The following is a 17,489-nucleotide window of genomic DNA, read 5'->3' as shown; positions in this document are numbered from 1 at the left end:
GAAAGATTACTGGTGGCCCGGAGGCCTTTCCAGCTTCACCAGGACAGATGGGCGAGCAAAGGCTCAGCCAGGAGGGGTGGGATTTGCTACAACTGTCCGAGCGCCTCCGAAGGAGACCTAATAATTCAAGAGCAATTGCTTCGCGAATGAATCTACTACCGGATCGGAATCGCGACCCACTGAGAAGATCCGGCAAGAAACTCAGCGGGCTGATGCATGGGTTAGGTTGCACGTCGACCTCTTTGTCAAGTTCGACGAGTACGGTTACCGGGGTTCCTCAGCCTGCTCCAAGTGTTAGAGCTGAATGTATCTAATGCAAGAGTTATTGGATCTGATGGATCCGTAAGGACGTGTCTAGGGCGACGACGGTGACTTGCTCCTGCGTGATCAGGATTCGGGGAGTAATCAGCGGCGGCAACGATAAGGCGATTATCATGACGTATAGAATTCTATCTCGTGTCCCGAGGCGATAGCACTGACATGTCTAACCACTTAATATTAGATCCTTAATATTGACACCTGAGCTAGACTGGCCATTTTCAGCCATGATTCTTTTTTTTTTTTTTTTTTTTTTTTTTTTTTTTTTTTTTTTTTTTTTTTTTTTTTTTTTTTTTTTTATTGCTTGGTTGGACGAGCTCACAGTTCACACGGTGCTAAGTGGTTACTGGAGGCCATAGACATCTACAACGTAAATGCGCCACCCACTTTGAGATATAAGTTCTAAGGTCTCAAGTATAGTTACAACGGCTGCCCCAACCTCCAAATCGAAACGCATTACTGCTTCACGGCAGCAATAGGCTGGGCGGTGGTACCTGCCCGCGCAGACTCACAGGAGGTCCTACCACCAGTACTAATGAGTAGCAGAAATTCTTATAGCTCGCCATTATACTTATATAACTCATAACACCACGAGTGTCAAGTACACGGCAATAAAATTATAACGTTTCATCCTTGCCTATTATACAAATGTAAAGAATTGGCCCCAATAGAATCACAGATAAGACGGCGGAACAAGTGGGCGCGCTTAGCGTTACAATTTCGGATACTTGCATATTATCGTTTCATTCATTAGATTATCAACATTTATCACACTTCTGTTCATATTTATATTTAATTGCTTAAATAAACAAGACCGTCGGAAAGCATGAATATTCATGCTTAAAACGCAAATTAATGATAAATTTACATTTTACCACTTAGCTCTAAACAGGATTGATCAATTTAAAACACGAAACAATATGCCTATTTTAAGACTGAGGGATATATAGTTAAAAGAATTTTAAACAGAAAGTAAATTAAATTACCCAAATTTTTGCTTATTATTTTAGCTAGCTTTTTTTATTTTATTGCCCTTGTATGCAGACGAGCACACGGCCCACTTGATGGTGAGTGGTTACCGTCGCCCATGGACTCCAGTAATGCCAGGGGCAGAGCCAAGCCGCTGCCTACCGCTTAATACTCTCCACAAGCCTCGTTTGAAGAAGGACATGTCATAGAGCTCGGGAAACACCGTGGAGGGGAGCTCATTCCATAGCTTATTCTAGCTTAGTTTGAGTATTTAGGAGGGAAGGAATAATTTTTAGTATTTTATAAGTGAATTTTTTGCCAGATTCATGAAGATGAAGACAAGCCGTCAAGTGTACTGTATCGAATTTAAAGCAAAAAATATATATTTAAATGCTTAAAACGAAAACTTTTTGATTCGATTAGGCAATGTACAGGTGTTTCAAATATGAACTTACCACTGATTTAAATATACATATATCTATTTGAACACTAACAATTTTTAAGATATTCCGAATAATTATGTAAATCGTGATAACTTTTGCATAAGAAATAGATTTTCATCACTGGGTGCTGACCAAAGATCCGCTCACTACTAATGTTGTGAAGCACAATCTCAAACACAATGACAATTTTACTCGGAATATAATATTACAAACGGATTATGTATGTTCAGTGAATATTAAGAATTCCAAGAAGAACGCGAACGAATCCATTAAAAATGTTCGATAATTACGTGGCCAATCTTGCGGCTAAATTTGATTTCAATACGTGCTCACAAACAACTTCCACGCGGAAGGAACAACTTTGATAGAATCAAAACTAACAGAAGACTTGCATAATTACGGTCAGCATCATCCTGCCTATATAGTTCTACTGTGAAGCAGTCTTGCTGTCTGTATAGAAGGGCGGGATAGCCGCTTTGTAATAAAAATGAATTTTCGAGTTCATCTATTAAGATAGATAGATGCTGTTTTGTGGGAAGCTTAAATGACGAAGGGAAGATCTTCCACCGAGCGGGTGGAATTGCTCGGTAGACCGACGGTCCGAATGTTATTGTTCAGAACTTGTATATACGCAAGCTTGTCTTGAAAATGTCGTAAGCGAGATTCAGGCATCTGTCAAATATTTTGCGTTGTATGATGGCTGCCCGCCCAGTTTCTTCGTTGTATGATTCGTTCGCGGACATTCAATTAATAAAAAAACAAATGTGTACTGATCGGCCGTGCTACAGCGGGGCTCTGATCTGACCACGGGCGGCTGACTATTTCCTAATTGGTTGCTTGTTGAAGCGAATAAATATATTATTTACTAGCTGACCCGGCAAACTTTGTAGTGCCTCAATTGACAAATAAAAGACCTTTTGTATAAAATAAACTTAAAACAAACAAAAGGAATTCGTCCGACGGAGGACACATCAAAGGAAAAATAAAATTGTTATTTTTATTTCATTCCGAGCATTTTCATATTTATCTACCTTTTAAACCTTCTCTGGACTTTCACAAATAATTAAAGATTAGCCAAATCGGTCCAGCCGTTTCTCGAGGTTTAGCGAGACTAACGAATTCATTTTTACATATATAGATATAATTTACAAAACTCGGAGCAGGTACGAACGAGTAAATAATAAAAAGCTTCAAATTACTGTCAAAAGAAATAATCGTGCACAAATATCCGATATGAGAACCTCTTGTGATTTTCACACTAAAATGTCGAAATGCTGTGTACCATTTGTAGTTGACGTGGTGGCGTAAAACGGTCACCGTTCACTGTCAAGAGCACGAGGTTGTTAGAACGTGCAATTCTGTTAAACAAACTCACGCTTTAGCAGCGAGGAATCCGCGCTGTACTACTTACTATTCATTTTATTACTGGTGGTAGGACCTCTTGTTGTTGTTTGTTGATCTTTTTTTTTATTGCTTAAATGGGTGGACGAGCTCACAGCCCACCTGGTGTTAAGTGGTTACTGGAGCCCATAGACATCTACAACGTAAATGCGCCACCTACTTTAAGATATAAGTTCTAAGATCTCAGTATAATTACAAGGACTGCCTTACCCTTCAAACCGAAATGCATTACTGCTTCACGGCAGAAATAGGCAGGGTGGTGGTACCCACCCGCGCGGTCTCACAAGAGATCCTACCACCAGTTTTAGTGGTACATGCGATTTTTATAGTTACATTATTTTAACTAACTGCTTAGAATTACGAAAAACACAGAAACTACACCGATGCGTATTTTAGCGTTTTATTTAGAAAAATGGGTACAGTTTCTCGATTTCTTTTCTTGCGAAGTCGGTAAACGAGTTGACGGCCCACTTGTGGTTTGTGTGTGTGTGTCCGTTGAGTGGTTACCGGAGCCCATAGACATCTACAACGTAAATGCCACCACCAACCTTGAGATATGAGTTCTTAAGCCTCAGTTTTTACAGTACAACGGCTGCCCCACCCTTCAAAAATTTAGATTGTATTGTATAGGTCAAATTATCAGTCGGATTGTTGTAAACATAAGCATCCCATAGCCACGTAATGTATAGAAATGGTCTTTATGAACGCCGTACTTCAGAGTAAAGACGCGATCGGTTTTCAATTTTCAAAAGAATTTTCTAAGTTGGAAGATAATCTATGGAAATGAGTAAGCAGTATCACATCTCCCCGTCCTAAAGTTAAATGGATAAACGAAATCGCAAGTCAGATTGTAATTGTGAGGCAGTCGAGTAGACGGACATTTGTGTCGGCAAACAGCTCGGAGGGTCCGATTCTAAGTTTTCATAGGTTTTCATAGAATTAGAGATTCCAATTTAAATAATGTTTACAAGATGACGCTAATAATGAAGTAATATTCTAATTCTGTGGATTCTGAACCAAAAAAACTGGTGGTAGGACGTCTTGTGCACCGGATTCTAAGCACCGGTCATCGTTCTCGTCAAACCCGTCGCTTGCGACGAAGGGCTCGGTGAGTGAATTAATCCATAGACACAGCCCACTGAATTTCTCGCCGGATCTTCTCAGTGGGTCGCGTTTCCGGTCCGGTGGTAGATTCTGCGAAGCACGGCTTTTGCTAGAGTTCGCGTTAGCAACGTCATGAGGTCTGAGCCCCGTGAGCTCACCTACTAATTCGGCGAATCTAGAATAACCCCTCGAGCTTACTAGAATAGGTAGGAAAAAAAGTCCACACTAGTAGGTTCCACCGCCCTGCCTATTTCTGCCGTGAAGCAGTAATGCGTTTCAGTTTGAAGGGTGGGCCGTTGTTGTGTAAAAATTGAGACCTTAGAACTCATATCTGAAGGTATGTGGCAGCGTTTACGTTGTAGATGTGTATGGGCTCCAGTAACCACTTAACATCAGGTGAGCCGTGAGCTCGTACACACTACTACACCTAAGCAATAAATAAATAAAGGTTTATCTGTCTTTTCTTGGTTAAACTCCGAAATAGTGAGACCGATTTCACGGGACTTTGTTGCAAATAGCTGCTATTATAATACACTTACTTATTTGAACTAATTTGTTTGTTTCAGGTACATCAGTACTAAGCAGTTGAGCAGAGTGAATTCTCGAAAACTATAATACTACTAAAGTAAAAAAGATTAGTCTACACTTCAACTACATGCACGGAAAACCTTTTTTATTCGTTCACGATAACAAGCAAGTGTTAGGCAATAAAATTTAGAAGACAGTCCGTTACGAATATACGTTCTCCGAAAAAGAATTTTCGATTTGTCAAGGTTATTATTATTTTTGTTACGCGCGTAAATTTAAGATTTTTTTTTATTTCGTAAAACAGTCGTACGGTACGAGAATGGAATCTTAAAAGGTGTTGCCGGTGCAGTACTCTGTTTTGGAATTTTTTAATTTGTCAGAGTAAAAAGTACATTGAGTTCCAGTTAGAAATTATACAAAAAAAATGCTTTTTTTGACAATTATATATTAAAAACAATAATTATAAACCATAAAAAAGAGTAGCATTTTTTTTTAATTTATACTTTTTTAAATTTTGGATTGGTTTTATTTGGACTAACTATAATATTTTATTTATATATTTTATCTTTAAATAAAAATAATCATTTTCGGATTGCTTAAAATCGCCGAACATGATCTGTTAGTGGATTTTATGTACTGAGCTTATGTCATTAGGAAAGAAATATAAAGAAGTATCGAGGTAATTCTGTATATCAAAAATAAAGTATGTATTCACAATACCTCTGGTTTAAAAACATGTTCTTCTCATAGATTAGTGTTGATGGGCTGACCTTTCAATTCGGTCGGGTTGTCGACGAGACGACGAATGATCAATGCGTCTATTGTGAGAGGGAAAGGTCGACCGAGGTCGATGATTCAATTTTAGGGTTCCGTGCTTAAAATATTATTGGCTATGAATTAAATGTAATACCGTTTAGGGGTAAATTGTTCATCGAAAATCATATTATAACCATGTTGCAGCAAAAGTGTGTTTGTATATAGGATATGTATTTAATAATTAGATAGTATATGTTTGAGTATATCGCAAATCACACATTTTTGTTGGTATGTGAGTATTGCCGTTCTTCATGAGACACGAGGTCGAAACCTCAATTGTGTTGTTATTTGCCCCACTTATTAAGCCGGAACACATAAATAGTTCGCGGTAGAAATAGGAAAAGCGGTGGTGGTGCACTCACATAGCTCCAAATACGTATCTACTACCAGTTTAATATCTTATCCCAAACTACATTAGTCCTAAATTCCATCAAAGTGGTTATAACGAGTCAGTAACGTAAGTGGCAACGTAAACGGCAATATCTATGGAGTGCAATAGGCGCTAGTCTGTCAATCATTACAAAATGAAAAAAAAAATCATATGGAACTGACAACATAATAAAGTTTCATCGATTTTATTTTAAACCGTTGTCCGTCAATTTTCTAAGATGAGTATCGGAATCTACCGAACGAAATCCGTTTCAAAAGAAAACCGTCAAAATCTCCAAACGATAAGGAATAAATTCGGTTGAACTGTTCACAGTATCAATTATTCTTATGGTAGGCTTGAAGTGAGAATCATTAATGAGTTGAAATTAATTGATATTTTGATGTTGGTAACACCGGAACTGATCGCGAGTCGTAACACAAAAAAGGTTTTATAGTTTTCGGGAATTACTCATCCGTTTTTGATCAATTTCGACTGTGTCTTGTGTTGTATAAAAGTGCTTACATTATGCAACAGAATCGTATAACTTAAAAGTGCTAGTGTCGTAGCAATGGCAGTGCAACAAGAAGGAAATACATATTAAAATAAAAAATAGTGCTTTCAAAATCTTACACTGAGCTTTAAATAAAATTAGTGAAAAACAAATGTAGAAAAAAAAAACTAAAATAAACTGTGTGTCAAATCAAAATAATACCAGATAAAAAAATAGTGCAAAGGGATCCATTAAAATATTGAGATGTGAGGTTATGTCGGATGATGAAGCGCAGCAAGTCTTACACGTGGCTGTCGGGCCTGCTGAAGATGAAGCAGGACCAGCAGGATGACGAGGAATGGGGAGCCGGACCCTGGGTCAAAGCTGAAGTGCTGCAAAATGACAGGTAAGGACTAACGCAAAAATTTTATTGATTATGTTTTCGTATATCAATAGATTTGCTAGGAATTCTATCTACGGCAACAAAGCTGGCCAGCTTAGCGAGATTGGTGCGATCGTACAATTTGTTACTAAATCATTACCAACACTTAGTAACAAAAATGTATGTTCAAGTATTCTTCTTGTTTCTAAGTTATTTGTATTTAAGTTTAACAATATTTGCTATGTGTATGTGCATTACCATAATTCTCATGTTGTGTTTGTTATTTTAGCTGTTCTACACACACTCATCACTTTTAATTATACAATCCTCTCGCAGGTCTGCTGAAAGAGATTTCTTAAAGAAATAAGCAGTGCCTTTGTACATAATTTTCCTATTACTCTGTACTATGTCTTCTTTTTTGTGTGTACATAAATAAATAAATAAATAAATATTTTGCTATATTTTTTTTTATATTTTCCAGAATTTCTATAAATTAAACGGTTGTCTGGAAAAGATCGCTTTTAGCGATAAGACCGCCTATTGTACAAATTTATCTGTTTTTTGATTGTTTTTTTGAATGTAAATTGTGTTTTGGTGTGCAATAAAGTGTATTCTCTCTCTCTCTCTCTCTCTAAATAAAAATGACCATATTAGTGTCCCCTGCGAGATAAAGTTATGGTACAGGGTCGCGCGACAGACTAAACAAAAAACAAAGTTTAATATTAAACATTATGTTTTACATCAACAATACTTATTACAATATTAATATCACTCTGTAAATCACAGATTAATTCACATTTAGGTACTGAATGAAGCAATTCAAACACATTTCCTTGTCTCCGAAACGCCCTAACTCAATTCACAAGCCCGACAATATTAAGAACGAACACTGTCATAATTTATTTGAATAATGCATTTCTTGGTAACACTTTAAAAAATATTTTACAAATTGAAATCGACTTTAAGATAACGGAATAAGGTAGTGTTTTGAAATGATTGAACACGATTTACGAGGCATACGGTAAATGCCACTTTATGCCGGATAAGGGCATCAAATTCAAAGGAAAAATGAGGAGTTTATGTATAAGTGTATGTATACATGATTTACGTGAAGTTTTAATGTTTTTTTCCGCATTGAAATAAAAATCTTCAATGTTTTCACTTGTTTAGATGAAAATATATATTTTGCTGTAAGTTAGCACGGGATGTAGTCTGTCGCTTATTGCGGTAGATAAAGATCTACTGTCGAACAACGATTTCTATCAGTGGTGAGTAGGAAAATAGTAATCCAAAATGACGGAGCCTCAGGACTGAGAGAGGTGATGGCATTACCACTGTAACGTTTCTGAGCTTTAGTGACTGCATCAAGAAATAATTCGGAAGTTCATTCCAGTATCGAACCTACGCTCCGTGTCAAGCTTACTTGATACAGTTAACATTCGAAACATATTCGTAACGTCTAGAGAGGAGAAAGTTCCGCTAAGTAGACAGCGTGAATCGCTTATAACCGGGGGCTATAAGTTTGAGATTCCGGCATAGGCTTCCCATCGCTCCAGCCCCTGCCGCTTAACGTCACTTCCCGTTAGGGCCATGAAAAGCGCGACGACTTGTTTAACTATGACTGCCCACTAGCGCCATACCGTCAACCGAGCAACACGACACCAAGACTTATCGTGTCTTATCTGCTGAATGAAAAGCTGGAAATAAATAATTACTATGTTAACCGTTTTCTGTCGGCTCTAGTCGAGTATAAGTAATATTACGTCGTTACGTCGATAATTAATCAAAGCAAAATGTTGAATTTAAAGTTGAGAAGGAAGTTGCATTTTGCTTGTTTATTATTTGGAGTCGTAAAATTGCAAACGCCGAATTATTTATATCTTAAGTTGACTTATTTAGGAGATGGCGGTAAGCAATCGCGACAACGCTCCCAAGTGTTTGCGACTCCTCGACACTGCTCTGCTGCTTTTAGAGGCAGCTTCCGCTACTTGGCCTCTAAATGCTGGAACAATATTCCTCCACCTATCCGGCACCAGAGAACGCTAAGGTCCTTTAAAACAAATTTAAAAGTATATCTTTTGAATATACAGGAAAAATTCGAAAATATCAAATATAATTACTCCGTACTATAATCAGTTGTGCTTTGCAACTGCAATTTTTATTTAATTAATTTAATAATGTCATTTTGTTGTCCTTTTCATACCTGTTTTTTTTTATTTTTTATTACTCATGTTCTTTTTATTTTTTAATATATTTTACAATGACGTGTATTGGTCGGTCTGATGCTGGTGTGCGCGTCACTCCGCAGGTGCCGGCGGAAGATCAGCGCCGCAGTACCGATTGTCTCGATACTGTTAGGCATTGCTGAGCCGGTAACCATTTCCAAGCCTCGTTATTTTTGTTATCTTTTTTTATTTATTTTTTGTACTTAATTTGTGTTTGGAATAAATGTTTATTATTATTATTATTATTTATTTATATTTATTTAAAATCTTATTAATTACATAATATTTTTTAAAAAATATATTAAAAATACAATTTTTAAAAAACACTATATAAAAATAGATTGCCGCTGATGGCGGTGTCTACGACACAAGCCACCAGTGGTTAGGACTCCAGAGTGAGAAACCTCCTCACAATGCGTGCAGTATCGAGGATAACTGCTTTCTGTATTAGGCCCTTAACCCAGCTGGATAACGAAAGTTTCTTAAGATGTTGATCGAAACTTTTCGCTATCAAGCCGTGTACCGATACAACTATTGGAACAATGATGGTTGAATCAACATGCCACATGGCGGTAGTCTCGTGGGCCAGGTCTAAATATTTTATTAATTTGTCCTTTTCTGCCTTCACGAGGTTCTCGTCATGAGGAATGGTGACATCAACCAACACTGCTCGACGCGCAGATCGATCTATTATCACAATATCAGGTTTATTGGCAACAATATACCTATCCGTGATAATAGATCGGTCCCAGTAGAGCGTAACATGACCATTATCAAGAACTGGTTGAGGTTGGTATTGGTAATAAGGTACAGCAGAATCAAGAAAACCATATTTCAGAGCAAGTTGTTGATGGATAATCCTAGCCACTTGGTTATGTCTATGCAAGTACTCGCCGTTAGCAAACCGAGAACAGCCAGAAACAATATGTCTAATAGACTCTCCCGGACGGTGGCATGCCCGACAAATGTCGACCGTCCCATCCTTTAGTATATATTTCCGGTAGTTGTTCGTCATGATAACTTCGTCCATAATTGCAAAGATAAAACCTTCAGTTTCCCCAAAGAGGTTACTGAATCGTAACCAGGCCACGGAAGCTAATTGGTCTACATCAGGCCCTGTGAGAGCCCGGTAGAACCTACCGTGTAACTCCTTGCTCCTCCATACGGTTATGCGATCTGAAATACCCTCTACCTTCAGCCTCTTCCAATTCCCGTTAGCTAAGGATAGCGGAGTTAGCCCCTTATCGACTGCAACGACATCCCGATACATATTCACGTTCATCTTAAGGAAATATTCCCTAAGGTTGTATATCTCTCGGTTATGTAGATCCTTGGCATTCAAAATACCACGACCCCCACATTTCCGAGGAATATACAACCTCATTACAGACGAACGTGGATGATGCATTCTGTATGCCGTTAACAATCGCCTGACTTTTCTGTCCAGTACGTCCAGCTCTGATTGCGTCCACCTTAGTATGCCAAAGGAATATTATTATTATTATATTATTATTATTATTATATTAGATATAGAGATAATTATCTGAATAGTCATTTACTACCGCAGACGAACACACGTAACTCAAGTTTTTTTTTTAAATCTACTGAGCTCGTAGATACTACGAGTAAACGTGAATGCCGTCTCATCTTAAGATATCTTGTCGAAAACTCAGTAGTATATATTTGTCTCATTTGAATGGATGAAGGGAAAGTATTGGTCTTGTATATGTTTGAACAGCAATATCATATAATTGTCCACACCCAAGATCCCTTGGTGTCATGCTACCAAGGGGGCAGTGACCCGTGACCGTTGGCGGTGCTGAGCGAAGGTCGTCTCTGCACGTTGATACCAATGCAATCCGTAAGAACTCCAGAGTAAAACTTTACGACGGTTTATAGATTCTAAAATAAATCAACACAGAATCGCTTTTTTTTCTACCTATGCTGATAGCCTTGAGAGGCTATTTCAGCTTCACCTTGACGTGTAGGTGAGCTAACGGGGTTCAAGCCATGAGTGTTGCTAACACTAGCCCTAGCAAGAGCAGTGCTTCGCAGAATCTACCATCGGATCGGAAACGCGACCCACTGAGAAGATCCGCCGAGAAGCTCAGTGGGCTGTGTCTATGGGTTAATTTACTAATCGAGCCCTTCGTCGCTAGCGACGGGTTCGACGAGGACGGTGACCGGCAGAATCGCTACGGTACTAATGATAGTATTATCAAAGTGGATTTCCGGCATCCTATCAAGCTTAACCACCCCACTAGCGGAGAACAAACTATAAGGAATAGCAAAATTGTCATATCATCAACAGTTGGTTCTAAATAAAAAAATCGTTTGCGCGCTTGTTTTATGGCCTACTTATATAACGGAATCCCCCGTCAGATTTGAACCCGGAGCGTCTAACCACTACGGGGCCCGAATATAAAGTTTACGTTTTATTGTGAGCCGAGATTGATAGCCTGCAGCACTTGAGGGTTTGCACTGATAACAGATAACGTACTTACGTCAGGACTTTCTCGGAGGGTAACTCAGGAATATGGTATTCGAAGGGTCCACTACCTATTCGCATTGAGCGATGCCAATGAGACAGGGTTCGAACCTGGCAGACAGTGTTCTTTTTTAAGAGTTTATTTGTCAGTGGTGACGAAAATTAACAATATATAACGATTCATGTCCAAAAAATTTTAATAATCAGCATTCAGAATTCTGTTTAATAAATTGTTTTAACAGAATTACGTGAGGTAACAGAATTACCTTTAAATATTTTTATATTACCAAATTTTTTTTTTTTTTAATGCTTAGATGGGTGGATGAACTCCCGGCCCACCTGATGTTAAATGGTTACCGGAGCCCACAGACATCTACAACGTAAATACCGCCACCCACCTTTAAACATGAGTTCTAAGGTCTCACTTTTAACAGCACAGTACATTTTAACAGTTTTATACTTATAACAGATACGTTATATTTTTAGATACCTTTGGTTGACAAATATTTTTAGATCCTACTTAGATTGTTAGATAAATCATTTCAATATGCAAAGGAGAATCAAAAGATCAATCGTTAAAAAACATATTTTCTTTGTTTAGCAACCAATTGGCGATTTTCACTAAAAAGCACCTAACAGTTTTTTTAATTTAAACTTTTACGAAGAAAAATATCAATAACAAGACCAGATACTATGTGTAAATTAGTTTTAAGCTTTTCAGTCTTGAGATATTAATGATTATGGTCCAATTTTGACCGATGCAGTGAGCGAACACTAATAGTATTAAATGTCTTACGTTTACAATAATCTTTTGTTGCCTGACATTCACTGACATTGAAAGCTTTTTTTCTGATCCTCGAACGGATAGGCAAACGCTTTGTATTCAGTAGCTTAAGTGACCTTATCGCATGTTTTATTATTTCTTTTGAATTTTAAGATAAGTTAATCAATAACAAATAAGTGTTTTTGAAAGATATTTTGAAATGATTTCAATTTAGTGATACATAAATTCGCCTAAAGCTCTCGTGACTCCGTGGCGCAACGGTAGCGCGTCTGACTCCAGATCAGAAGGTTGCGTGTTCAAATCACGTCGGGGTCAATTAACTTTTTATATAAATTCCTCCTCCTGAAGAATTGAAGTAGATTGTCGCAATACCTACAACGTACTGGTCAGTAATTAGATATTATATTTATGCATTTTTCTAGAGCGACATAAAATATGTCATTGATTTTGTTAGTGTTTTAGTATATATAGTAGATAAGGGTTGTAAGTCGATCATCCAATGTCAAATTACATTTGAAATCAGCTGTTTCAATTTAAGTTTTCAAAAGAACCTACAAACTTTCCCATTTCAAAATCGGTTCAAAAAAACATCCGTACATTAATCAAAATTAATCTCAATTAAAATTCCGGCTGTGAAGTGAATTCTGTCATCAAATGACAGCTGTCATAATGGCGGGCGCGGCCGTCTTCCCACAGATTTAATTCTGTAATTTCATGGTTCGATGTTTAGTGTTAAGGATGGACCGCACTCGTGCCTCTTGTGCGCATTACTAGTGAAGCCCAGCCCACGATTATGGGTTGTAATTATCTTTAAATGTTTGAAGAGTATTTATTATAACTACTCACGCGCTATCGCATTTTGATATCATTATGATATAGCCCTTTATTAGCACTATAATCAAACGAGCTAAAGTTCCAAGTGCTGGTAGTCACCTGGAGTGCTAAAGCGTTGCCTATCGTTGCTTTTAAGCCTCGTTGGAAGAAAGCCTCGTTCCAACATGCAATGCATAGAACATCCAATGCATACTTAAAATGCACTGCCAATGCAACGGTTCCAAGGGATGAACTGCGTTACCATAGTGGGTGGGTTACTGCGCTTCTGCAGGGTTCTCTAAAGTGTCAACAATAATATCATTAAATTTACTTTAGATCACATGTTTTGCTGAGGAATTGGTATTTCGAACTTATGGTTTAATAAGTGGATAACTGGCGTTTCTGCCCGCAGCCTTGCTCGTGTCGACTACACTTCGTTCGCGGGGGCGGAGACCCGTGCTTAGCAGTGGGATGAATGGTAGCCTAAATTCTTGCAAAAGGTTTAAACTGTTTCATACTGAATTTGTTTAATTATTTGAACGTCAAACAGTAATCGATAGACTGAGCTACTTTCGTCCATTTTTTTTTGTTTTTTTATTGCTTAGATGGGGATGAGTTCACAGCCCACCTGGTGTTCAGTGGTTACTGGAGTCTATAGACATCTACAACGTAAATGCGCCACCCACCTTGAGATATAAGTTCTAAGGTCTCAGTATAGTCACAACAGCTGCCCCACCCTTCAAATCGAAACGTATTATTGCTTCACGGCAGAAATAGGCGGGATGGTGGTACCTACCCGTGCGGACTCACAAGAGGTCCTCCCTACCACCAGTAAAAATTATAAAATTATTTATTTAATGTAAGTTCGAACATCTAAGAGAATTGAAGTTAATTCTAAGGATCTCTAAATGATGATAACTTATTTTTGAAAATATTCGATTTATAGTAGACGGTGGCTTGCCTGTGTTTGACATTGGTCATATCCATCGGCGTCGGTGACCTGTCACATTCAAATGGGCTGTAAGCTTGCTTGCCTGTAACATGAATAAAAAAAGGCTACATATTGCTCTGAATGAATCTCCGCTTACCTGTGAAATTATAAGAAAATCTCTTCAGTAGCTCCGAAAATATGCACGTGCAAATTAAGCAGACAGACAGAACATAATTTAAATTGAAAACATTCTTGCAATTGCTCGCTTAGTGCATTAAATGACATTGTTGAAACTTTGCAGCCACAATACGGAGGTTGTTTTAGCAAAAAAGGTTTGTTTTTAACCATATTAGCTGCCGAACTCAAATAAAAAGAACATTTATTCATTCATTTCAAAATTCAACATTTCAAAATTCTACTAAGAAAATGTCGCGTTTCTACCATAGAACCGATTTATTCAAATTCAACATTAAATTTAAAATAATAAACAACCTTTTGGATTAAATGCCGGGAACGATTTTTTCGAATTCCAAATAAATACAGCCGACCTTTAACGAACACAAACTCCTTCCACTTGTAATGAAAAATAAAAGTAATTCGTCTGTTTTGTTGAAGCCAATAGCTGTACAGTTTCAACAGTGAACAATAATCATATTGTAGTTCTGTACGCACCGCTTCATAAATTAACCGTGATATTACTAAATGATTACCCCGCTAGAGGCACGGTGGTATTGTGGGCATCTCTCGTTCGCGCGGTGGAAGGTTTTGGAAAATACAATAAATTTTTAAAGCTATACTTTGGTTTTTCACTTTGAGAAGGCGGCGCGACATGAGAACCCTCTTGTACACGTCATCACGGATCCTCCTGATCCATTAACGGTGCTTTTAGGTACCACAAGCAACGGTCACTGTCCTCGTCGAACCCGTCGCTTGCGACGAAGGGTTCGACGAGCGAATTAACCCACAGACACAGCCCACTGAGTTTCTCACTGGATCTTCTCAGTGGGTCGCGTTTCCGATCCGGTGGTAGATTCTGTGAAGCACTGCTCTTGCTAGGGCCAGTGTTAGCACCACTCCGGTTTGAGCCCCGTGAGCTCTCCTACACGTTTGTGCGAAGCTGATATAGCCTCTCAAGGCTATCAGCATAGGTAGGAAAAAAAAGACTTCAATCAAACCCGAAAAATTTACTGTGATTACTGTTCGGAGGTTTATTATGAGCCCGCGTCGGTTCCACCATGTAATCTATTTCTGCGGCACTATAAAATGCAGCAGAAGCTTCGTTATAAAATTTACAAATTCGGACATTAATCAAGCTGTGACCTCTATGGACTCCGACAGCCAAAGCTCATAAGACTCCTCTGCCCGCATTTAGAGAAAAAAAAGTGTAAGAAAACGACAGGCGACTTTAAGACGTGTGCATTATGCTAATGACGGCTTCAAGATGCTAAGGAATCTAACGTCTTGCAGGCACTCCTTGGCTTCGACATAGTGCTGAACCCAATCTCCTGAGTGCACTGTAAAAGATTGCCTCATATCGCGTATGGACCAGTACTATCGTAAATATTCCACATATTTTGCAGGCTTAATTCTACAACATTTTTATAATGCAGTTCCAGATGCCATCACATCTTAAGGCGAGAGACGGTATGCATATAATGATGGCTATGGATTCGGTAACTATTGTATTAAAACCACGTGGTTCGAATGCTTGTCTGCTGGTCGCTAAGCCAAGTCGAGAGTGTCGAGATCGGATGACTACCGCAATGGATTCCCACATATTATTCCAGCCATTGACCACAGATTTATAATGATAGCGCTACCGCAACTTCTGTCTAACCTCAAAAGTTCAATATTTTGTGAATGAAAATCTTTACAGAGTACAAGTCGAGTTTGTGATAATCAACATTTGTGTGGTGGAGGAGTTTGTTGTTTCAAATATAAAAACTCGGAAGATTTTTTATCAAAATACCGTAAGAGAGATGGCATTCTAGTTGCTTGTTTGGCTTACGCTGAAAAATCCCAACGCTGTTCAGTTATACTTTCTTTATGACTACAATATCACATGGCTTCGGTTTATTTAGAGTAAATAAATTTCCTTATTCGGTACACTTCGAAAGAACGAGCTTCTGCCCTCCCTCAATCAACCAGTAAAGTTCGCCATCTTTTTTCTTCGTCCCGCGTTTTTTTTACCAGGACGGAAGTGAACAAAAGTATAGGATAGTCATGAAACCAATATTTGAATGACATAAATTAATTTACAAGCCAATGGTCTCTTAGTCTTTTATTATTTACTACTTTTTACATAAATGATGGGCATAAGGGTGGAATCTAAATAAATGTATTTTAATCAGACTTCAATAGAGTTTGTTATTAGTTTTACGACAATTTTTTTAGTGCTGTAAATTATAGAAATGAAATCAGCAACTTATACAATAATGTTTTAGCTCTATTTATTTAAATTACGTTAATAAACTGACAATTGGTTGCTATGGATATATTTAACATTACTTACATCGGGTATCATTATATTTTATAACAGTTAATGTAGTTATGCGCACACAAATACATTTTAAGTTATGATCTAAGTGAGAGACGCACTTGCCGATGAATGATTAGAGCGACTATGGCACTGACATTTACATGTCAACAGGAAATGTAATTGTAAATGTGACAGCTCTGTGACACCGGAGTATTGAGAGGAGGAAGCCTCTAATAAGTAACTAGGTTAACTGCTAGTAAATTTGACTGTTAAATGTTGTGTAATTTCTTGCATTAGTTAATGTTCTTGGCATTAACAGCCGATTCAGTTTAACAATAACAGAGGACGTTGACACCGGGCTTTTACGAAATAATTCCCCAAAATAAGTTTAGAAGAAACTTTGGATTTATAAAAACGTTAGTATATCTTTCTTTTTTTTAATGCTTAGATGGGGGGACTAGCTCACAGCCCACCTGGTGTTAAGTGGTTACCGGAGCCCATAGACATTTACAACGTAAATGCGCCACCCATCTTGAGATATGTTCTAAGGTCTCAGTATAGTTACAACGGCTGCCCTACCCTTCAAACCGAAACGCATTACTGCTTCACGGCAGAAATAAGCAGGGTGGTGGTGGTACCTACCCAAGAGGTCCTACTGCCAGTAAAAAGTGTAAGTAAATCTTAAGCGTAATAAGTCTCATAATGTATTTTATATGTGCTTGGTCTTAAGCCTGCGAAGCTTTGATCTGGAGTTCTTGAGGTTTTTGAGTGGCGACTGCGCACCGGAAGACACAGCCTAAGTAAGTGTCCCACAAGGTAGATCCTGATCGACCTGCTGAAGGTGGTAGTAAAGGGCGTGATGCGGGCAAAACAGGTACGGTCCTTGGCTTTTGTCCAGCACTAGACGTCCGTGCCCTTTTGATGATGATATGCTTAGTACAGTTAATG

General features: G+C 38.2%; 1 protein-coding gene and 1 non-coding gene across 6 annotated transcripts in view; both read left to right on the top strand.

Annotated features, from left to right (window-relative positions):
• Positions 1-17,489, top strand: part of LOC101737057 (protein prickle) — a 358,717-nt gene that overhangs the window by 32,756 nt on the left and 308,472 nt on the right. The window contains exons 2-3 of one of the 5 annotated variants that reach the window (XM_062673850.1): positions 4,802-4,932; positions 6,465-6,845. The exons of 1 other annotated variant lie outside the window; for it this stretch is intronic. In XM_062673850.1, the coding sequence (XP_062529834.1) occupies positions 6,721-6,845 (125 nt within the window). In that variant the 5' untranslated portion in view covers positions 4,802-4,932; positions 6,465-6,720. Of the gene's footprint in view, positions 1-4,801; positions 4,933-6,048; positions 6,846-17,489 lie in introns of those variants that run through there. 3 more of the 5 variants (XM_062673849.1, XM_062673851.1, XM_062673852.1) reach the window with 3 other exon arrangements.
• Positions 12,562-12,633, top strand: TRNAW-CCA (transfer RNA tryptophan (anticodon CCA)). The gene has a single exon. It is a non-coding gene; the product is annotated as a tRNA-Trp (tRNA).

Source organism: Bombyx mori, chromosome 19, assembly GCF_030269925.1.
Source record: "Bombyx mori chromosome 19, ASM3026992v2".
Classification (NCBI taxonomy): Eukaryota; Metazoa; Arthropoda; class Insecta; order Lepidoptera; family Bombycidae; genus Bombyx; species Bombyx mori.
This window is presented reverse-complemented; position numbering and strand designations above follow the sequence as displayed.